The sequence below is a fragment of the Oryza brachyantha genome, chromosome 9 (genome assembly GCF_000231095.2).
Source record: "Oryza brachyantha chromosome 9, ObraRS2, whole genome shotgun sequence".
NCBI classification, from domain to species: Eukaryota; Viridiplantae; Streptophyta; class Magnoliopsida; order Poales; family Poaceae; genus Oryza; species Oryza brachyantha.
Genome location: NC_023171.2, coordinates 15,154,094 through 15,177,262, shown reverse-complemented (window position 1 = coordinate 15,177,262; position 23,169 = coordinate 15,154,094). Strand labels below are relative to the sequence as shown.

Genomic DNA, 23,169 nt, shown 5'->3' with positions numbered 1-23,169 from the left:
TTTTAACTTTTTCGATCACTAAGAATACATACAATTTTTTTTATAATTTATTTTTTATTCACAAATATATCCATCACCCCGGGCTGCAAATGAGTTGGTATTGCAGCACGTGAAACCTCTGCAACTCACGTGGTCACGTGATGTGTGACCACTCACTGTTGCCTCACTATATAATTAAGGATAATGATAGACCCATACTATAATTAATGATAGACCCATGCTGGCATGGTAAGACAGATAGATAAACCATTAGTATCACCGTGGTCAGAGAGAACGTTTTGCTGGGTTTAAACATCCTCCTACACTTGGCATCCCCACTTCATTTACATCAGTGTACTTACCATCCAATCATCGTAAATAGTAAGGTCTACCAATCACTACCAGCCTAACACAGCCACTTAAACGTACCCAGCACAGGAGAGTATTGTACAACATTTGAGTCCCCAACGAACAAGAGATGGGACCAGCAAGCAGATCACTAATTAATGATACAGACAGTGATAGATGACGCTGTCGAGATCAGAAAAATGACAGCATAAGCACATCCATGAGATCAGTATGCCATCTACGTACTACCGTCTAAACCGTATGTTTCATTTGGGCAAAGTGCAGTGCAGGCACAAAAACCACACGTTACCCAGGGTTGTATGCAACTCTTTATCAGTACGTATTCTGGGGGTTGAATCGCCTCCTGGCGTCGCGCTTGTAGTAGGGCGTGTCGTCGATGGTCCTCCTCACGTACTCCATGAAAGGCTGGGGTGTACGAGGCGAGAACTCACCGGTAGCTGGTGACGCTGGATCAGCCATCGCGGCAGGGCTACCTGCTGGTGGCGGTGCTGGAGCAGGCCCAGGCCCAGGCGTTGCGTGTCTTACTGGTCCCTGCCTGATCGGCTTCTTCTCCAGCAACTTCATGAATAGCGCAATCGTAGCGATTGGTACAACAATGCATGTCACAATTGCAGCCAATGTGGTTAAGACTGATGACGATGGCTCTCTTCTTTCTCCAGTGTCGTACATAACTTCTACTTCCTCGGTCTGGCCTGTGGACGGAGGAAAACAACTATGTTGGTAATGATCACGTTGCAATCAACTTATGGGTGAGGTGATATCTAAATCCCACATTGTATTCTTTTAAGGAGAATCAGTTCATTCAAATGTTAGGTTTCCTTGGTTTGAACCTCGGTTTTACCCATCAACAAAAATGTTAAGGATGATGGCCAGACAAAGAGATCTTTTTCGCTACCAAGAGATGTTATAACTCTAGTAATCTACTTATTGCAAAATTTGGCAAAAGATAAGAGTAGCATACCGGTGGCTGGAAGAATTATAGTGATCTTGTCATAGAATGATTGCCTTTTAAGTGCATCAATCTGCAAAAGCACGAGTTGGTACATGTTTACCATTATGGATTAATTTCTAAAAATACTTCCATGACAGTTGCAATTCACCTTGTAACTAATTTGACTGGGAACACCTCTTCCATTTGTATCAACACGACTGGCTGACAGCAAATCTTTAGCACTCCAGAATAACTCAACATCTGGAGAAAGACAATCATGACTCAAGCATTAGAAACAAAACAGCCAAAGCACAGATGTACAGTTCATGGAGACAGTTGGCTTTCTCCTACCAGTATTCCCGCCAATAGTAATGGTGCTATGGTTGCAGCTCGGAGTCAGATTTAACTGCATCAGGTAGCCACTTTTTAATAATCAGTTAGAACAAAAGGAAACATGCATGAGATGGGAGGGAGAAGGTGGCAACCTTCCTAGGTTCTTTAATATAGAATCCTTTGACAAAGGGGGCGTGAGCAGATCCAATCACTTTTGGATCTTCTTTTAGATTTGCATGAACAACAACATGTAAAAATCCTTCCTTTGGGTTCAGCTTAACAGGCAGCAGTTGTGCAGGTGAATATGGATGAAATAAGCAATAGGATTTCTTAGCAGCATGATCACTCCATGGCTCAACAAACCTAATGGAGAAAGGAGAATGAGACTTTAATGTACAAAATAATCTCGAGGAAAAGCTAGTTGTATGACCAGCTGATGATGGGAAACATACCCAACAAAAGAAGGTTCAACCTTGCAGTCAAATGGGACATTAATATGATTGAAAAAGGAGTCTGCACTGTGCCCAGTTGAATCACTTCTTTCAACAAGGAGAAAAAGGTTAGTTTTATCCAACATAAGAAATTCAAGAGTATCCAAATACCAAGAGAAAAAAAAGCTCTAAATGTGCTATGTTGTGACAGGACCTTGTATTAAATACATTTATATTTTATAATGACTTTGTCTAGTACAGTAAAGATTATTCGTCCACCTCCCACTACAAATATGCGCCTCCCTCCAACATCCTGGCTCTCTAATGTTGCTGAGAATTGCATGTACACTGAAGTATAATCTGTTGCAAGTTATATGATACCATTCCTATATAGATACATCTAGGACCCTCAATCTGGAAGCACCAAAAGTGAGGCGTAGAGACCATCTCAGCAATACTCTGCTGGTGTTCAAAGTTCTAATATCATACGCCTAATGTATGGATAGCAAAACTGTAATATCCTAGTATATCAGAAGTTCATAGTATCTAATAATGTATGATAATTAGAGTACCTTTGGCTTTTACTAGATATTGATCAACAACATGGAAGGAATAATGATATGAGCATCACTAACCTCAATTTTACAGAGAACTTGTATCCACCAGGTGGTCCAGCAGCATTAGTTAGCGTCTCCGCAGGAGCATCAACTATTATCTGGTTAACCTTCAGCACAGTGACGGTTGTGTATAGTTTTGTATTTGGACCTTTAAATATTACTGTTAAGAAGAAGTCAAGTTACACTAAAAATAAGGATCAGGAGGGCATGAAACTTGGTAATGTTTTCTACTCATCGAAGATAGACTCTTAGTTGCATACCTTCTGCTATACCTTCACCACGTGCCTGTGCTTCACCAGTTATTCTATTAATATGCACAACTTTTTCATTGCTACTTAACCACTGACTGGATCCACGCACATCCATCCCTACAAAAGGAAGACCATGGTTAGAAAACAAAACATAGAATATACACTAAGATGCATGTCCTTTGCTCTCACAAAGCATGTATGAGTAACTTAGCATGTATGAGTAACTATCTATTCTGGTAACCTGAACTATCTATGAACTACTCTCTTTTTTTTTTGTAAATGTAGGGTGCATCTTCGTTTGCACATACACTAAGCACATATTGAAAATTATAGGCAACCCCTAATCATTATCTCTTAAGTAATATGATTAATGTGTGATGTAACTTTGTAAGGAAGTTAGAATAGCAATATAGAGGGAACAATGCATTTATTGTGCAAAGGAATCTCAAATAGGCCCTACGTTGGTGAACAGAGGAGTACTATATTATCACCCTTGAGGCCTTGACCCATGTTTTCAAAGAGACAAGATCATGCACTAACAACTAAAAAAATATGTGATGTGTGGAAAGGAATAACATAAAAGGATACAGCACACTGAAATAGTGGATCAGATTAAACTCCTAGTATTAAAAAAATGCAAATAACTAGTAGTATGAAAATGGTTTCACTGGGCATACGGTCTCCAATAATGGTGAAGTTCAGTTGCTGTCCAGAACGAAGTATCACATCCCTAGGATACATCTGTGCACCAACAGATACCTAATATAGTGAAATATGTTAGTCAAAACACAAAGTGTATTCCATTGTGAGCATTCAACAGAAAAAATGACAATTCAGTATATGGTTTTGCCAGATGATGTCACCATCAGATTCTGAAAGAGTATGCTACTGGTAGTTTAGTTTGGTATGTTGTACACAAAACACAAAAAATGGTTCCATCTGAGGAGTGCTAACCAGGTTAAACTACTCTGCATTCATGTTTAAATAGCTACAATGCCATTAGGCCACCTCCAACAATAGAGATAGCATACTATCTCTAAGCATTCTAAAAGACAACTTCAATGGTCTAGCTTTTAGCAAATAGCTCATAGTACAAATGACCCTACAATTCATTCTCACTTGACATTAAAATATGTGCAAGAGACTATCTTTTGATTAAGAGATAACTTTTATCTCTCTTCTATTAAAACATTGTATAGTATACCTTATAGATATCCATTGGAGGTGGCCTTATGACGTGATGGGTCAGAAAGAGAGAAATATGTGAGAGTAACATTAAATTTTACCATTATGAAATCTGCTTTCTTGGGAATATGGCTGATGTGCAACCTTACAAGAGCTGTTCCATGACTTCTCGCCTTCAAAGGACAACAAAAGATAAAGTAGTTTGCATAGAAGTCTCAAGTTATTCATTCTCAGGATTGACTATTCCTTGCATTAGTTTCACTACAATATTCCTTGATTATTCTTGTCACAGTTTTCCTTAAAGCAATCACAATCAAGAAAGCCTTCCAGTGAGTTAGTGACCACTGAAAACTCAGTTTACAAACCTGAGCTTCCCATTCCAGGCCCATTCCTTTTTTCAGACTTTTGCAAAATTTCAGGGTTGTAAAATGATTTTTTTCCCAAAACAATATTGAAACTCGATTTTAGGGGCAAACCATACATACCTGTAGAACAAAACGTTCATGGTTACCATGTGTACCATTGCCTTCTTTTGGCATGAGAATTGACACAACATCAGGATGATTTGTTTCAATCTTTACAGGGACTATTCCAAGTGCTTCGCTGAAGGTATAACCTGGTTGGAGAGAGGATAAAAACAGGAAAAAGTAAAGTTTTCTAGATGAAAAAGAAAAAGAAATGAAGCATTTGATACTAATAAAATTCTTAGTGATTTACCTAATTCATCACTGTATTTTATATCCAACTCAACTTTATCATGTACAGAAAGATAGGCTATATGGATTGATGATCCTGCAGTTGCTATCTGTGCTTGTGCAACCTGAAAAATAATGATAAGAAGAACAACATCAAGGATTATTTTCTAAATACATGGAAACAGATAGTAAAGCAATTATTGAACATCTGTATACAATGGCAACCCAAAAACTTTCAAAGAGCAAAATTCCTGGTTGCAACTTATACTAGGCACACTTCAGCTCCACATTGGTCTTTTCAAAAAAGATTAGGTTTACTAATAGACAACCTCAATTTTAGATGTTAAAAAGGATAATTTTACTAGAGTTTGTATTCCTGCATGCATTCAACTGTACAGCAATCAACGCAGAGACAGTAATGGTAAACTGACATCTACACAACATGCAGTTATATCCCTACTCTCTTCTTTTTCTTTTTCCAGTGAACTATATCCCTACTTAATCTATCCAGTCACAGAAATTTGAGTAGCCTTTAGTCCTAAGTGACTTCAATCATGCCAAGGGCAACATTGCATGAAATGTAGTCCAGAAAAAACATGGAAAGTAAATAATATTACAATCTCAAATAGAGATCCTTATACGAATGTCTAGTACTGTGGCTATTTGCAATAGAAACAATGTAATTAAAGTATAAGCATCCAACCTCAGCAACTCGTAGACAAGATGCTATTTCTGTTCTGCCAGTTGAGTGATCCTTTGCCTGAATGCAATCAATTGCATTGCTTTCTCCAGTTCTAATTTTACTTCCATCAATAGTGTTAGCATTTTGCAAAACAGGATCACTTTTACCACTGTTCCTTAGCAGAGAATAGCCAATAGTAATCTCCAGGTCATCTGAGTCTGGGTCAACTGATATAGGCAAAAGGTCTGTAGTAGTATAAAAGGGTGGGAATAACCATGTTATAGGGAGCCCAAGTGCGAGAGGAGGATCTGGCACAACAAGAATTGTCTTTGATGCATTGTAAACTATGGACACAGAACTGCCAGCCATCAAGAAATCACAAGTAACAGACACAGAAACTTTGGTTTTTCCTGCAGATCTGCACAAGAAAAAAAAAATCCATTAGGACTCTTGCAGCTACCCAACTTACCACATAAGAGTGTTCATTAAAGTGTCTCGATCAATATTCATTTTTATTTAAAAATACAGATAGAAACCATCCTTCATTAGGCCTAAAGAGGTTTTTCCAATTACTTCGACTTTGACCAATGCATAATGTTAAGGGGCTAGACTACTTTCAAAATGTACAAACAGACAGTAAATTGGCGATTCGGTATATTATTCAATACTTCCATGTAGTACCTTCCAATCACATGATTGATAAAAGCATTGGTACTGCCATTGGAAAACCATGGATAGTTTTTTCCTTCTGAATATAGCCCTTGATCAAGTCCATACTGCCAAGATATAGCTGATTGAAACATCGTCACCTAATTTAGAACAGTTTGTTAGTGCATAGTGCTCTGAACTTAGCATTTAAACGTATACAAGGCACGAGAGGAATATTCTAACCTTGTCATCTTCTATAATCCAAGTGTAACTTTGGCAAGTTTCATAAAACGAAAATAGATCTCCCTGGGCAGCATGTGTAATGTTGGATAAGAGTAGCAGAACTTCACAAGATAGCAAAAGGGGATCAAACATACCTTGGGCAGAGAAGGGTAGATGGGCATGCTGCAACCAACACAAATACGGTCACTTTGAGTACTCAATATCATAGCCACAGGGATATCCACTTCAACTCTTCCAAAAGCTTCACAGATGAAGGTGCCTTCATTTGACAAAGCAACTGCACGCACAGTCTAATGGTGTAACAGGTAAGTATAATGATCTGAATTAGAGGTTTGAAAATTGCACGAATTAAATGTAGTACTTCAAACAAGGTTCTGAATACAGGTAAGCAGTATACTTTATATTAAATTTAAACAATGACCCCAAAAAAAAATCACATGTTCACGCAGAGCATGGTCAAGAAAATGCCTTGGAAGGGTATGACTTACAGAGTTTCCAACATTCTTTGCAGACAGCTTGCCAGTAGAATTTTGAACTTTTACAGTTTTTACATTAAGACTTGTGTACTCGATGACAACTCCAACTTTTGGACCACCTTTAACAGAAAGCTACAAGGATGAAAAAACTCAGGACCAAAAAAACAAGGACATCAAAAAAATAGCAAAAAGTACAAATAGTAGGCATAGCACATAAGATATTAATGGTTACCACAAAAGAGGCACCCGGTGTGAGGTAGATATACTCTGGATGTATTTGCAGTGGTTTGTACACTTCCACCTTTACAACCTGACTCAAAACTCTCTGGCCACTGTATTGCTTAGCAGTGACCTGAAGAGTAAACAAAGTGTTGCGAGCCAAATAAGCCACTAAAACTAAAAATGTATATTCACCGTGCAATTTTCAACTTACATATAGAGATGACGTGCCAATTTTCGCAGCTTTAACTGAAAATTTTGGTCCATCCAGCAACTCATCTGAATTAATAAGCTCCAGAGTCTCATCACCAAGATGCACTTCAATTCCCATGTATTTGTACTGCAAAGAAGACATAAATTGGCAGAGTCATGGAGACATAGTGTTAATAGTGATAGCAACTCAAATGTTACCGATAGAAAGAAAGATATCCATGTAAACAGTTGAGAAAAAATTGACAAACTATAGTGATATAATTGTACCTGTTAGTATCTCTATTGTTACTCTCATTGGTGAGAGGATGACACTCAAACTTGGGGCAATTTTCTGTTTACTTATCACCAAATGTCATGCCCTTCCCGGGGAGGGTTGGATACATATTTATAGCTGCCTACTAGTCTAAAAGATGCTGTCCTAGAGCATCTCAACAACCTGTCCTAGAGCATCCTAACCACCTGTCCTAGAGCATCCTAACAACCTGTCCTAGATGCTGTCCTAGCAACTAAAAGCTGAAAAACAAGGGTGGGTAGGACACCACAAGACCAAGACTAAACAGCCCAAGACTTATTCCTTCATTCTCCTCCTAAGTCTTGTGCGTCGTCTTGTGAGAAAGTTGAGCCATCCCGATCCGAGAGCGAAGCTCAAGGAACTTGATCCTACCAAGGGGCTTGGTAAGCAGATCCGCAAGCTGGTCCTTGGTGTTGATGTAGCTTGCCTTGATGCTCCCTTCCTCCAAGCAGTCTCGAATGAAGTGGTACCTCACCCGGATGTGCTTGCTCCGTTCATGAAAAACAGGATTCCTTGCCAGGGCCAGAGCGGACTTGCTGTCCACCCTAAGCTCCACTACTCCAGTGTCTCGGCCGAGGAGATCACCGAGCAGTCGAGCAAGCCAGAGTGCCTGGGTCGAAGCAGTGGAAGCCGCTATGTACTCGGCCTCGCAGCTGGATAGGGCCACCACCTGCTGCTTGATCGACTGCCAGCTAACGAGGCACTTGCCGAGGAAGAAGAGAATCCCGCTCGTGCTCTTGCTAGTGTCGATATCGCCGGCGTGGTCGCTGTCGGTGTACCCAATGAACTGTGCCTTTCCAGGGCACCTCGGGTAGTAGAGGCCGTGGTCGAGAGTCCTCGCAACGTAGCGGATGATCCTCTTCACAGCCTGCTGGTGCTCCGTCGTCGGTCGCTGCATGAACCGACTAACGTAGCCGACGGAGAATGCCAAGTCCGGCCGTGTGTGGGTGAGATAGCGAAGGCTCCCCACAAGACGCCGGTACTGCGTAGCGTCCACCTCCTCCGCCGTGCTGGCCCGGCTCAGCTTCAGCCTCTCCTCCATCGGGGTGAGGGCTGGGTTGCAATCGTTGAGCCCAGCGAGCTCAACTACGCGCTTGGCGTAGGCAGTCTGGCGAAGTGTGATCCCGGAGTCATCTTGGTGCACCTCGATCCCCAGATAGAAGGAGAGGGGCCCCAAGTCACTCATCTGGAAAGTGGCCTTCATGTCTTCCTTGAACGCTGCCACCTCCGTATCCTTGGTGCCGGTGATCACCAAGTCATCAACATAAACACCCACCAGCAGGGTATTTCCTCCATTTCCCCGCCGGTAGATAGCAGCCTCGTGCGGGCTTGGCTCGAAGCCCATCCTCTTGAGCGTGGAATCCAACTTGGCATTCCACGCCCTCGGTGCCTGCCGCAGGCCGTACAAGGCCTTGTGCAGACGTAGCACCTTGCCCTCCTTGCCGGGGATCGCAAAACCCGGCGGCTGGTGCACGTAAACCTCCTCCTTCAAGTCGCCGTTGAGGAACGCCGACTTGACGTCCATGTGATGGATGCGCCAGCCTTCCTGAGCTGCCAGCGCAAGAAGGAGTCGCACGGATTCCATCCGTGCCACTGGGGCGAAGGCATCGTCGAAGTCGATCCCCTCCTGCTGCACGAAACCACGTGCCACCAAGCGAGCCTTGTGCTTGACGATGACTCCGGCTTCATCCCTCTTCAGCTTGAACACCCACTTAAGAGAGATCGCACGATGACCATGAGGGAGGTCAGCAAGCTCCCAGGTGCGGTTCTCCTTAACCGCGTCCAATTCCGCCTTCATCGCGGCGCGCCATGCCGCGTGTCTCTCGGCCTCTGCGAAGGACCGAGGCTCGCCGTCGTCGCACGCAAGTGCAACTGTTCCTCCAGGTCATGAGGCACCAGTCCTGGCACTGGCTGGTCGCCGAGGAGGTCCTCCATCGTACGGTACCGCAGGGGCTCTCCATCATGGTAGGCGTCGATGCGCTCCTCATCGTGTGAGAGCGGAGTAGCGAACTGCACCGGGCTGCGCTCGACGTGAGCTGGTGTTGGTGTCGACGTGCCCGGAGGGGTGGCTGGTGGTGTCGGAGTGCGTGGGGTCGCCAACTGTGGTGGTGTCGGCGTAGAGCGCGGCGCAGCCAAAGTCATGGCTCGAGAGCGTGGCGCTGCCGAAGTGGTGGGTGCTGGAGTTGGTGGAGAATCGAAGACTGGGGTAGGCACGCTCGGTGAAGGGGAGCTGCCCACTCCCCCAGCTTCCCTGAAGTGGATGTACTCGACAGTGAAGTCGTCATACGTCGGAGTAGAGCCGTTGTCCACCGTCTTGTCCCATGTCCATCCGCGCCCTTCGTCAAACACCACGTCGCGCACCGTGCGCACACGCTGTGTCGCCGGGTCGAGGATGCGGTAGGCCTTCGAGCCTTCCGTGTAGCCGATGAACACCCCTGGGATGCTCCTGTCGTTGAGCTTGCCGATGTGGCCAAGCTCCTTGGCGAACGCGAGGCAGCCAAAGACTCGCAGGTGGGAGACCGATGGCTTGCGCCCATGCCAAGCCTCGTACGGCGTCCTGCCATCGAGAGCCTTGGTAGGTGAGCGGTTGAGGATGTAGACGGCCGTTACCACCGCCTCCCCCCAGAAGAGAGCCGGCATTCCTCTCTGCTTGAGGAGGGCTCGAGCCATCCCCACAACCGTCTGGTTGCGCCGCTCAACGACGCCGTTCTGCTGTGGGCTGTACGGCGCGGAGTAGTGGCGATAAATACCTTCATCGGCACAGTATGACGCGAATTCAGCCGCCGTGAATTCGCCGCCGTTGTCGGTGCGCAGGATGCGCAACTTGCGGCCGCACTCCGCCTCCGCAGCAGCCTGCGTGCGCCTAATGGCGTCCGCAGCCTCTCCCTTGCTACCGAGGACCGTCACCCACATGTAGCGAGAGAGGTCGTCGACGAGCAGCAAGAAGAAGCGTCGTCCTCCTGGTGTGGCCGGAGTCACCGGGCCACACAAATCCCCGTGCACGAGCTCGAGCCGCTCCTTGGCTCGGAAGCTCGTCTGATGGGGAAAGGGGAGCCGCCTCTGCTTCGTCAACACACAGACGTCACAGAACTGCTCCACGTGGTCAAGGCATGGCATGCCTCGCACCATCTCCTTGGTACTGAGCCGCTTCAGGGCCTCGAAGTGGAGATGGCCGAAGCGCTCGTGCCACTGCCACGCCTTGTCGTCCCGGCGGGCGACGAGGCACACGGGTTGTGCTACCTGCACGTTGAGGATGTAGAGTCGGTTGTTGCCTCTGGTTACCTTGACAAGGAGGCGACCACGGCGCTCCCCGATCTTGCGCCGATCCCAAATCCTCATGACTCCGTTCTTGATCACCACGCATGAACCTTTCTCTTCTTCCAGCTGTCCAATACTGATGATGGAGTTCCTCAGCGCGGGGATGTAGTAGACTCCGGTGAGCAGCCTGTGCTCGCCGGACTTGGTGGTGAAGATGACAGAGCCGGTGCCCTTGATATCCACGCCAGAGGCATCCCCAAACTTGACGAAGCCTCGGACGCTGGGATCAAGCTCGGTGAAGAACTCCCGTCGACCGGTCATGTGATGGGTGGCCCCGGTGTCGAGGACCCATCCATCAGTCTTGTCGTTGGAGTCGTCGCCAAGAAGGGCTCGTGCTTTCGGCTCTTCTAGGTGGAGGAAAGCCGATGCGGCCGGTGCCGCTGGAGATAGCTCGATGCTTGCGTGTGCCAGGAGCAGGGCTGGTTCTTCCTCCACTTGTGCGGCGTTGGCTTGGCCTTGTCGTGGTTGTCGGCAGTCCTTGGCCCAGTGGCCAGACTTGCCACAGTTGCGGCAGGCGTCGTCTCGCGTCGGCCTGCGGTTGCCGGTGGTGCCGCCCTGGACGCCTCCGCGGGCTCCACCCCGGATGCGTCCTCGCAACCTGACCCGGACGCCTCCGCGCCCCTTGTGCAGGTTGCCGCGCTTGCGGCCGCCTACCGAGGAGGACTCTCCCTTTTTCCCATCACCCTGGCAGGCCTCCCACTGCTCCCGAGTGAGATGGAGCTTCCCGCCAATGGTGATGGGCCCGGAGAGGGGCTGTGGCTCATCGCCGTCGACGACCTTGAGGCGACCAATCGCCTCCTCGATCGTCATCGTGGAGAGGTCCAGCAGAGACTCGATGGAGCGGGCAATCTGCTTATACTTCTCTGGGATGCAGCGGAAGAGCTTCTCGACAGCTCTCTCCTCGTTGTAGGTGTCGTCGCCGTACTGCACCATCTTGTGCAACAGAGTGTTGAGACGGAGGGCAAAATCATCGATGTCCTCACCTGGCTTGAAGGCCAGGTTCTCCCACTCCTTGCGGAGTGCTTGCAGCGTGCTCTTGCGGGCGCGATCGCTGCCGATGCGTGCCGCAGCGATGGCATCCCAGGCCTCCTTGGCAGTCCGCTTTTGCGAAAGGGAAAACTGCATCTCGGATGGAACTGCAGCGATGAGGGCGTCTAGCGCCCGTCGGTCTTCATCGTAGTCGACGTCGCCATACCGAACTGCCTCCCACATGTGCCGCACCTGGAGCCTCACCCTCATCACCGCGGCCCACTCGATGTAGTTGGTCTTGGTGAGGGTAGGCCACCCACCACCGGGACCAAAGTCCCTGACCACCGCTTGGATGCCGTGGTAGCCATGGCGCCGGTCAGGGGAGGGAGAGTCGCGCTGCCTGTGAGGGCCGCGCTCTCCGTAGATCCGGCCGCCATCACCGGGAGGGTAGCCGCCGCGGCGTGTGTTCTCTGGGTTGCCGCCGGCACGCCTGCGCCCATCTGGGCTACCGTTGCCGCACGCGCCCTCGCTTGGGGCGCCGTCGGCGGATGCGTGGTCCCCTGGACCGCCGCCGCCATGGGGGTGGGCTACTGCCCACCGTATTGTCCGCTCCCGCACCCTTCCTCTCGCCAGCTCCTCAAGGTCCCTGTCGGCGGTGATGTCGCCGACGATGGAGCCGTTGATGCTGCTACGCAAGGTCTCAACCTCAGCCTCCGCCGCACGTGCTGCATCTTCCGCCTCCTCCGCTTCTGCCTCCGCCCTGATCGCCGCCAACTCCGCTGCTGCCAGCCTTGCTGCCCTTGCTGCTGCTGCTGCGGTCTGTGCCGCTGCTCGCCTGCGCTCTTGCGCTGCAGCGAGTTCGGCGTCCTGCTGACGTCGTGTGCTCGAGGCGCCCGAACGCCGAGACTGTCCGTCGGACATGGCGCGCCTCCGGGGGGTTGCTACGTGGAGAAGGGAAGGGGAAAGGGGAAGGAGGAGCAGCCGGTGGTGCTGCTGTTGATGGTGGTTGAGTGCTCACTCGAGCTTGGGAAGGGGAGGAGCAAGAGATGTTCAACCTACAGGAAAGTGTGGCTCTGATACCAGATGTTAGTATCTCTATTGTTACTCTCATTGGTGAGAGGATGACACTCAAACTTGGGGCAATTTTCTGTTTACTTATCACCAAATGTCATGCCCTTCCCGGGGAGGGTTGGATACATATTTATAGCTGCCTACTAGTCTAAAAGATGCTGTCCTAGAGCATCTCAACAACCTGTCCTAGAGCATCCTAACCACCTGTCCTAGAGCATCCTAACAACCTGTCCTAGATGCTGTCCTAGCAACTAAAAGCTGAAAAACAAGGGTGGGTAGGACACCACAAGACCAAGACCAAACAGCCCAAGACTTATTCCTTCAGTACCAAGAAGATAGTTTGAAATAGAGATACAATAATGGATTTGGTTAAGTTAATCCAATACAGGACTTTAGAAGCAAAGAGGAAACATATTAACACAACCAACAGCTAAGGTTCCATGGAAATTTGCAGGAATTTATCATAAAGGGTGACCAAATGGAAATACATTAAAATTTTCACAATAAAGAATACCAAGACAACACTAATACATGCAATTATTGGGGAAATATCTGAAGTACAAGAGCATGGAGGCACAGGAAGGACCTGAGAATCTCTAAAGATTTGTCCATCTTGCGTTCCAGCTGAGATATGAAAATCTTCTATGCTTCCTTCCTATAAATGGAACAAGAAAAATGAAATAATAACCCAAAGATTTAGCATCTGACGACGAAACAGAGCCCAAGAGAGGAAAGCATATCTCCATACCATAAGGCTGATGTGCTCTTCTGAATTTATCTTAATCCAGTCAACATTTGCAACTCTAACCTGCCATCATGCAAGCTATTGTCAGTTAAGTGCAATGGACTAAAAGGAAAATCAATACAACTGTATTTGTAAGAGACTGATACAATTTGATGAGTTAATCTGTCCATCGAAAACAACAGGTATATAACAAAAGTTTTCATCATCACAAGAGAAATGATAAAATAAAGATGAGATGGATGACAGGCATGGACATATCTGTGGGGAGGCAATAAGAACAGATAAAAGGCACTTAGTTCACAACTTCCCATAACTGAAATATGGAACATTAAGAAAATTGAGAAGAAAGTACCAAAGAGTCGGTTAATGCTCTAGGAGAAAGGCCAACGTCCTGGATTGTAACCGTAGCAGTGCCCAAGCCTCTAGTACCAAGAATCAACTGAGAACATAGTGCCTTTCCTGGATGTTGAAGTATTTGTACCACCTGTGTATCATTGCTAGAGGCATCCAGGAAGCATGTTCCACCACTGACAGCTAAGGTTTCCTGGTACAGATAAATTAAACAGAAATAGAAAAGGTGATTTACTTATAAGTAGGATCATGCAAAGGAATTATAAATAGTTGCAGTTACATACCTGTGCTTCTGGATGGAAAACCATCAAGACATAATGCGGAGTCACTCGTAAGGAAGAAACAATCTGTTCAAAGTCCATAAGGATTAAGATGGAAGCTATACCAAAATCAATAAAAGTGTAATTAGCTCAGAATAAATCAAATCTGATTACCTGCAACTGAATAGCATCGGTGAGAGCATCACGCGCACTTTGAATAAACATGTGCTCTCCTTCCCGGGTTCGGCCATCCACTTTTGAAGAAAAGCCTATGACTGTAGCGCGGACAGTGCACTAGAAGTTCAAATTTTAATATAGTTAAAAGAGAGAAATTTTTAAGCCAAAAATGGCCATAAAATTCTTAATGAAATGTCCAGGTTCCACAATACACTAATATTTTAATTGCTATATACAACCATGGAATGGCTTGCATGATCAACAGTATTGTTCGCATACCTAGCTTAATATCAGTGAGCTCACATGTGTGCGAGCAGATTATGGCAAATGAAGATAACAGAAAGCATGTAAATAATGATGTAAAAAACGAATTCCGAAACAATTTTGGAGTGCATGGACAGTCTGTGATACAAACAGTACTGACCATTCCAGTAGAATTCTGGAGGACAAGAAATCTCTCCCAGGATGAGTCGTCTAACATGTTATCATCTTTGTATTCGTCCAAGTAGGCAAGTCCTTCACATTCAGTGACCTCCCAACTCAGGCAAAGAGAAGAGGAATTGGCAAAAAATCTTCCATTTTCATGTACACCAGCAGCAGCTAGACGCATGTTTCTTCCATTTGAGATTACAACAGGTGATGCCTGCAGTCTATTGTGTCTACGTTCAGCTCTGCTTGCAGCTTCCAAAATATCAAGTCGGCTTTCTGTTCAAGTGTAAAATATGATATCTAATGAGTTTTACAGAACGGAGACAGCATAATATTTTCATCATAGACGTGTAATTTATGAAACATATTGTACCATTTTCATTCGCGATCAATGTTATGGCAAACGGAAAGTCACAAACAATTGCCAGTTCTGATTGTGCTACAGCAGGGACAGGATGATCTTTTCCAATCATGTTTCCACGTGAAAACAGCAGTTTCTACAGAAGTACAATAAATTGAACAAATTTATGGAAGCAATGTGCTAGAATTTAAAACAACATATCGTACTGCATAATTGTAAACATATGTGAAGATAACTGTTGACAGGAATGGACTGGATTTTTCAAACTTGAAACTTGCATTCAAAGTACTTACAAAGTTCCGTTTGCTTTGGCAGGATATACGGTATAGTCTACTCGATAATTTTTGCACAGCAGTAGAACTATCAATATATTTTTTTGATTCACCAATAATATCAACAGTTTCAACAAAATCAACCAGTTGGTCCCACTGTTCTGGCCCTCCAGAGAGAAATACATCCATGGTTGATCCAGGAACTAAGTACAACTCTTTGGGGGTATTTTGAATTCCACTTTGTATTCTAGATAAGTCAACCCAATAGCCACCAAATCGGTTTCCATTTCCTGCTTGAAGTACCACAAGAGGATAATATGCAGATATTTTTGAAGTGGCCTTAAGAAAAATAGGTCCACTAAACATCTCAGAATCAAAGGAAAACGATGCGACTACTGTGGCTTGACCAGCAGATGATGCATTTAGAGATACCCAAGCACAAGGGTTGCCATATTGTGCCCAAGAACCAGAACGATGCTTTAAGGATTCGATGCTCAAAGCGACATCTGTGCCAACAACTTCAAAAGGTTCATTCTCAGATATTAGGCTCCACCTTATAAAAGCATTAAGGCAATCACATCGCACGAACGTGTGTCCTGCAGAAATAATAGGAGTAGTTATTGGAATGAACAAGACAATTTTCAGAACAAAGAAAGTGAGTTTAGTAGTTAAAACATAGAAAGAAACTATAGCTTATGTTTCTTGTCACAAAATATATGTTTCTTTTCAGTTTAAGGCAGCAAAACAGTCTATTTGAATTTCAAGGAGTGCCACTAAGAAAATAGTATGAGGGGTTAGTTGGAGAGATCTGAGTATATGAGAGGAATTAGGGTGTGTTCTTTTTGCATGAATGGGTTCAATGGATTAATGCACACGCTTTTAAAACTCCTAAACTGTGCCATCTTCGCAAAAGCTTTCTAGATATGTTTTTTTTAGATAACTACTTAAAAACATTCTTTCAATTTTATTAATTCATTTGTTTGTACCCTTGAATGGTTACACAAAATCATTCAGTTATTCAGCATAAAAGAACACATCCTTAGTAAGATAGAATAGAGCATGAGGGGCTGTTAGGAAAGTCAATGCAAGGTAGTTCAGCATTCATATATCATTTTTGTAGAATGCATGCTACATGCTAAATTTATCTATTTCATAAGGGAAATAATAACCAATCCAGGACATGCTAGTCACCGTTAGATGTTTTCAACGTCACAGCAGCTTGAAGCTCTGTTCCAACAGGCACCTCAACAGGAAAGTTTGGCAAGATAGACAATGCTGAAGGAGTGGATACTTCAACAGTGACCTGCATGATCAATCAAACCCAATGAGCTGACATAAGTGAAAGAAATTTGCACGGATGGAAGGGTAAGGTGATACAGTCGATAGTGAACTTGAAAAATAAAGTAAGAGAAAAGAACCCACATAAGCATGAAATAAAGGGTAGGCAACCTAACGCTAAAAAAACTTTGGCATTACAAAGACCAACAAGAGATCTTCATGAGCGTTTACCAAAGTTTTGGTAAAGTTGGGCAAAAAACCCAATTTCTAAAAGTCCCTTGGTAACAAACCAAAGATACTGCCAAAATTTTGGCATTACTAAATCAGCCCAAAATGCCACCCATAATAAATTTACATGTAAACAAAAATATACTCCCTCCATTTCAGAATATAAGCACTTAGCATTTGAAATTTGTACCAAAATATAAGCATTCCTATAATAATTCTTCTCCCATCTACCACCCTTTATTTTAATTCTCCCCATCTTACCCCCAACCACCATCACACTCCCAACTACTTACAAGTTCTTCTACCCTGGTTACTAACCTATATTCTCTCATTTCCGCAAGCACGCTTCCCAAACTGCTAAACGTATGTTTTTTGCAAAAAAAAATCTATAAGAAAGTTGCTCTATAAAATAATATAAATATATATGTTTCAAGTTTTTTATAGCTAATAATTAATCATATATTAATCCTCTGCTACGTTTTACGTGTCGGTTCCTTACCCAGCAAAAGAACACAGCCTACATCTCATTTATTGAAGGGCACCATAGGCTTTTCGTGTCAACCATAATCTTTGCTAAACAACCTAGAAATGCTTATGTTTTGGAGTGGAGAGGGTAGAACATATGAATAAGCAGCAATTTGATCACGTGAGTGCTGAGTGCATGCATAAGTGATACAACAAACCACATGCAAATGTACAGTTTTTGCAGATTTCCTAGTGCAAATACATGGTAGCATCGCATATGGCAACCCAACAAAGGTGAACTGACACCTAATAAGATGCAAATTTCCATTTAATGTGATCAGACTCATCCGGCAAGATAGTTATATAGAAGAAAAGGCTTCAAGTGAATATTTTGCTAGAGAAAAGTGGTAAAATTAAGATGCACATCAGGATATACCATGAGGAATAAAGAATCATGCAAGATAGTCTTTTTTCCATCATTTATAAGCCTATAAATATAATTGGTTTTCCACTTTATTTAGGTTAAATGTATGGCAGTATATTACTATATTTGCATGTAAGAAGCAATTTCTTTCCAGTTATGTAAGACTCGTATAACCTATAATTGCTAATAAACAGGACTTCAGATAAAATCCATCACCCCAGGCAGGTGAATTGTACAAAAACGAGTTGGAAAGAAAGGCAAAAGGATTCATTCTGAAGTTTAAGTTATTGGTCCAAAAAGTATATAAGCCTAATAGATCACAAAGTAGCTTAGTGCTAGTGGCAAATGAAATAATTAAATAGTCTTGCTAGTGGCATCGCTCTTCAAATCTTGCAGAAAAGAGGTAGTTGAGTGTTTGCAAATTCATCAAACTTCAGCTTATATTTTTGAATCAAGTTGATTACAGATAAGGAGCTCAGTAAAGAGAGGAACAACAAAAGGATATCAGGAGATTACATATCAGCATACCTCATCAAAATTCAAAGCGTCAAAAACAGAAACTACTTTGATGACAGCCCGACCAGGCTTTTTTGCGCGCACGATCAGTGAGTCAGACACGGAAGCAACAGTTTCATCAGAGGAAGATAGCTTGTAGTCCTCCAGCATCTTACCACAACCTTCAGTTAAACACAAGATAAGACTAGTCAACTCAAATTACAATCCAAAGGTGCGTCAAAAGTATTAAGGCATCACAACAATCAACCTCCAACTGCCTTCAGTTGAACTTCCTGATAAGGTCCAGGAACCCAGGGAAGGTGGATAATTCTGGAATTATCCATTTCTTCATCCCATATGGCCTTCACTTTACTGCATACATTAACTTCTTGTTGAAGCTTGAGAACCTAGCATGAAATGTGTCAATCAGCAAACTATGATGGTTTATAAATGCTAACACCAACCTAACAAACATTACATACAAGTACTACCAAGAAAAGAAATGACCTAGCACATGAGCATGTAATGCAGTACCTTTGCTGGTCCAGATGTCTCTGTTCGGTACGTTAAAGAAGCATCTAAGTATCCTTTTCCCTGGGAAACGGGAGTTAGCAAACTAGAAGTTTGCACTTCGTAGGACCGTGCAGAACTGTCTGGAACCTGCGATAAGTTCCAGAATTCCATGGTACTGCTCGCCAATTTAAGATCATTTTCCTAACAAGAAAAATAAAGCTATTAAATAAACAGAACAACATCCCATGTAGATAATGTCTCGTCTGCACGAAGAAACATTAGACCCATAATCAAAGTTCTTTAAACTTGGAATATTAGTTTCATTTTCTCAAGATAGGGGAATTTTCCCACATCCATAGCTCACTTTTTTTATGTCATAGAACAACCAAGTGAACAAAGCTGTATATATACAGCAGAAGAATTTACCATGCATGAGCATCTTGACAATAGATTCACATGCCAATGTAGATATGAATGGGAACTAAAGACAAATAGTATAGATTACCAAACTTAATGTAAAACGGTAGTTAAAAGATATGCAGGTAATCACTAACACAGCACTGCAAGTGTATTCAAATGCATCTATGTGTCCTTTGGGTTTTTGTGATGCTTGAAAATAAATGTATAGAAGATTTTGATCCTAATTCCAACATTACATGTTACATGATGCATCAGAAAATAAATGGAGCAAAGACAAGAAACCAGGTAAATAGGATGAACGGTACCTCAGTAATTAACATCTCCTTGAAATCAAATCCCTCAGCAAAAGCTTTAGAAAGGACCATGTATTTTTGTCCAGGAAAGACATACCAAACTTCTGAAGATGGAATACTTGTTATCTCATGAAAATGAGCAGAATTGTCCATAACCGGAACTAGATAAAGGAAAAGTGCTTGTGGAATAACAACATGTAGGGATGATACTTGTGTGTGGCCAGAAACCCTTGTGTCTTCAACAACAATGTCAGTAAATCCCAAACTCAAAGCATGTAACACACCCAAGGAACTATCCACTTGGGCCACAGAAGAGTTTGTCACATGCCAATGGTGATGCTGTGATGGTAAATTAACCACTGGTGAAAAAGAAGCAAGGGAGAGGATTTGTTAGTTTTCTGCTGCAGGCGAAATAAAGGATTACAGGCAGATAGATTCTAATAGTGGAATCAATAAATAAGAAATCCATATAGTTTGCACAAACCATTTCCCTGTAAACCATAGCATAATTTGCTAGTTGTGCTTCCTTTTTTTTATTGCTTTAATATATAACATGAGTCGTGTAACCCTGATGTTCAACTTTCTGTCGAATGATAAAGTTGGTGTCTATATTTAGAGAATTTGGTGTGTGATGAACAGAACTCAATCTGTTTGAGAAAGTACCTTGGGGAATTTTTTGTCGAAAAATCTTGAGTTTGAACTTTACCATAGCACCGACAGTGACAAGGACTGGTGAAGGAGGCTCTAGTGACATAGCTTCAGCAACAGTTAAAGTGATTGTATCAACTACATGTTCAAATTGCGGTTCAAATAACTGAGAGTTAACAACCTCTTGGCCAATCTCAATACCCTTGACCACAAATAAATCTGAACCAAGATTCTGCAAAAGGTATCACAAAAGAGTTTCACAATATGCATTTTTATGTAACTGATTATTGGTAAAGTTGATTGAAAAATGATGTTATATTTATAGACAGACATACATACCCTGTCTTCAAGCTCAAATCGTATATTCATGTCACCACAAAAGCCACTGCAGTCACTTAAATGTGTTTCTTTCAATGGAATATGAACCAGATGATGGTTATTGGTATCATGCAACCTCGGGGTAAGCTGCCATAGGAACTGTAACCCCACCAATGATGAAAACACATTGTCTGAACCAAAAGGAAACAAACTAAGTTGCAATGAGATAAGTGGATTGAGCAACTATTAGAAGAATTAATCCAATGAAGTACTAGAGAAACTATGCTATTGACTATTTCAGTCGAAAGTTTCTAGGCTAAGGAAAAGAATCAGTTACGGTAGAGAACCAATGCAAGAAAAATGGTAAAGGACAGGGATGGTATCAATAATCCCAATGTTTTGCACACTTGAGTTCAAGAATATGTAGGAGTTTACAATGATACGGCAAACAGTAAGAACAGTGATGATCCATAAGCATAGTATGAGCTAATTTGACAAATGAAAGGCAGTATCAAAGTTACAAGTAGGAGTTAGTGGAGGTGGGAAACCTAATGGAACTTTCTATAACAAGAGATCCTCCAAATAAGATAGAAAACCTTAAAGAAATAAACTACGGCAAATAGCTGCTTGCAAACATGGAAGGCTATATGAATTACCTTCATCATCAAAGGCATGAACACGCAATGTGGCAACTTCATCTAGGTCAATTTTAACAGCATGATGGAAAATCCTGATCCGGGAGATTTTGTCAACAAAAACTTTGCAATGTATTGTGATTCCACTAATAACATCGGTGGCATAGACAGAAGTTTCCTTCCTTCCAGTGTAAGGTGCAATTGATGCCAAACGAGCACTAGTTGAGCATCTGCTGCTGTCGTTATACTCTGGTTTAACTGAAATAATATCATGGTGATCCCATGCCCTGTATACATAGAAAATAAATAAGCACATTAACCTCATCACATTGTGAAACAGAGGAAACAACAATGTTAAAAGACAGGAGCATGGTCCCAGAACTAGTTGAGCATTAGCTGATTTCTTCTTTCAGTTTATTGTTTCACCGTGAAAAACATGACAGAAATTCACGCACAGATGAGGTACAGATTTCAAACAAGTAGCAGACGACCACCCTGATTGAAATCCATTCAGCAAGGGTAAAGCAACCAAGCACAGACACACTCAATGAAATAAGGCCATAATGTGAAGGCATGCATGTCATTTTCCTTACTGCAGTCAGTCCTAACTAATCAAAGGCGGTGCCAGAACACAGCAAGCAAAAGGGCATGAGTTCAGTTCCAAACCATAAAAATCGGACTGACTGGGCAATGCCATAGCATCAGCACAACCGTATCGCGTAATGGTAAGTAATGGCGGCACAAAAACCACCACTAGCCACTAACTTCAGAGAAGACAGCACTTGGGTTCGATCCCATAGAACACCGCGATAAATATGCGGCCGCATCGCGACACAGCAAGCGATCAGACATTTCAAGCAAGCACCGGGCGTGACCGAAAAAGGGGGGGCGGGAGTTGGGGGAGAGCTGCGGAAGCAAGCATGTATACCAGGTGAAGCAGCCGTCCCCGCCGATGAGGCGGTGCTCGACGGGCTTGGTCATCCGCGGGGGCAGGAGCACGCTCAGGTCTGCCATGTGGGGGCCACCCGCCGGAGAAGCAGCAGCCGCAGCCGCCGCCAGCAGAACTGCTGCCGCCACCGCCGCGGCGGCCGACGGCGAGGCCATCGCGGGCGTGACGCCCCTAGTCCTAGAGCCTAGAACCCTAGCTAGAACACGGAGGAGGGGTTTAGGAGGGGGAGGAGCGAACTGCTGCAGGGAGCAAGAAAAAAAGGTTGTTTTACAGACGGCGGAGTGGGAGTGGGAGGGGAAGAAGAGAGAGGCGGAGGGGAGAAAGGGCTTTCTGGTAAATTAATAAAAATAAAAATTTTGGTTCTGCGGCACTTTTCACCACTTTCAAATGCTTCCTCCCTCTCTAAATGTTGGAGTAATTTAATGATTTGTCACTTTTAGATTAGCAATTAGCCAAATACCCTTTTAGAATTACACTTATTATCTTGCCATTGGAGAGAGAAATATTTTTATTTTTTTATCACTTTATGCACGTCACGTGTGCATGTCAATACGGAGTGGACGCGCAAAATTAGCCATCTACCCCTATTGAACAACTATGCGCTACCGATTTATTAGCCCTATTTAGTGGAGATAAAATCAAAAAATAAATTGAATATTGAAAGTAATTGGTAAGACAAATAATAATATCATCTAATTATTTAATTTTAACACTATCATATTATTATTTAATATTATTTGATTTAAACACTGTCATCTAATTATTTAATTTTAACATTATCATATTATTATTTGTCTTCCCAATTATTTCCATATTTCAATTTATTTTGTCATTTTATCTCCACTAAACAGGGCTAATAAACCGGGCTTACGACAAATTAAACCCATCTGAAAAACGCAGGCGCAAGTAAATTCGACAATTTTTATTGAAATCGGCAGGTAAAGAAAGGTTTTAAATATATGTTTTTTTTATAATGCAAATAGAAG

General features: G+C 43.5%; 1 protein-coding gene across 1 annotated transcript; it reads right to left on the bottom strand.

The window, feature by feature from the left end:
- Positions 1-198: 198 nt before the first annotated feature.
- On the bottom strand, positions 199-22,420 carry LOC102705559 (nuclear pore complex protein GP210). Its single transcript, XM_015841256.2, has 36 exons — positions 22,163-22,420; positions 21,256-21,521; positions 20,621-20,790; positions 20,297-20,513; positions 19,646-19,992; positions 18,942-19,121; positions 18,676-18,814; positions 18,441-18,589; positions 16,709-16,820; positions 15,539-16,113; positions 15,258-15,381; positions 14,880-15,160; positions 14,453-14,572; positions 14,303-14,365; positions 14,020-14,211; positions 13,671-13,730; positions 13,509-13,577; positions 7,274-7,399; positions 7,073-7,192; positions 6,853-6,972; positions 6,499-6,654; positions 6,365-6,427; positions 6,155-6,282; positions 5,495-5,891; positions 4,814-4,916; positions 4,582-4,712; positions 4,198-4,269; positions 3,589-3,670; positions 2,921-3,028; positions 2,679-2,820; positions 2,065-2,151; positions 1,765-1,975; positions 1,631-1,685; positions 1,449-1,540; positions 1,310-1,370; positions 199-1,040 (listed from the first exon to the last, which is right to left on the bottom strand). The coding sequence occupies exons 1-36, from the start codon at positions 22,336-22,338 to the stop codon at positions 661-663; spliced, it is 5,874 nt and encodes a 1,957-aa protein (XP_015696742.1). The 5' UTR covers positions 22,339-22,420; the 3' UTR covers positions 199-660.
- Positions 22,421-23,169: the final 749 nt, after the last annotated feature.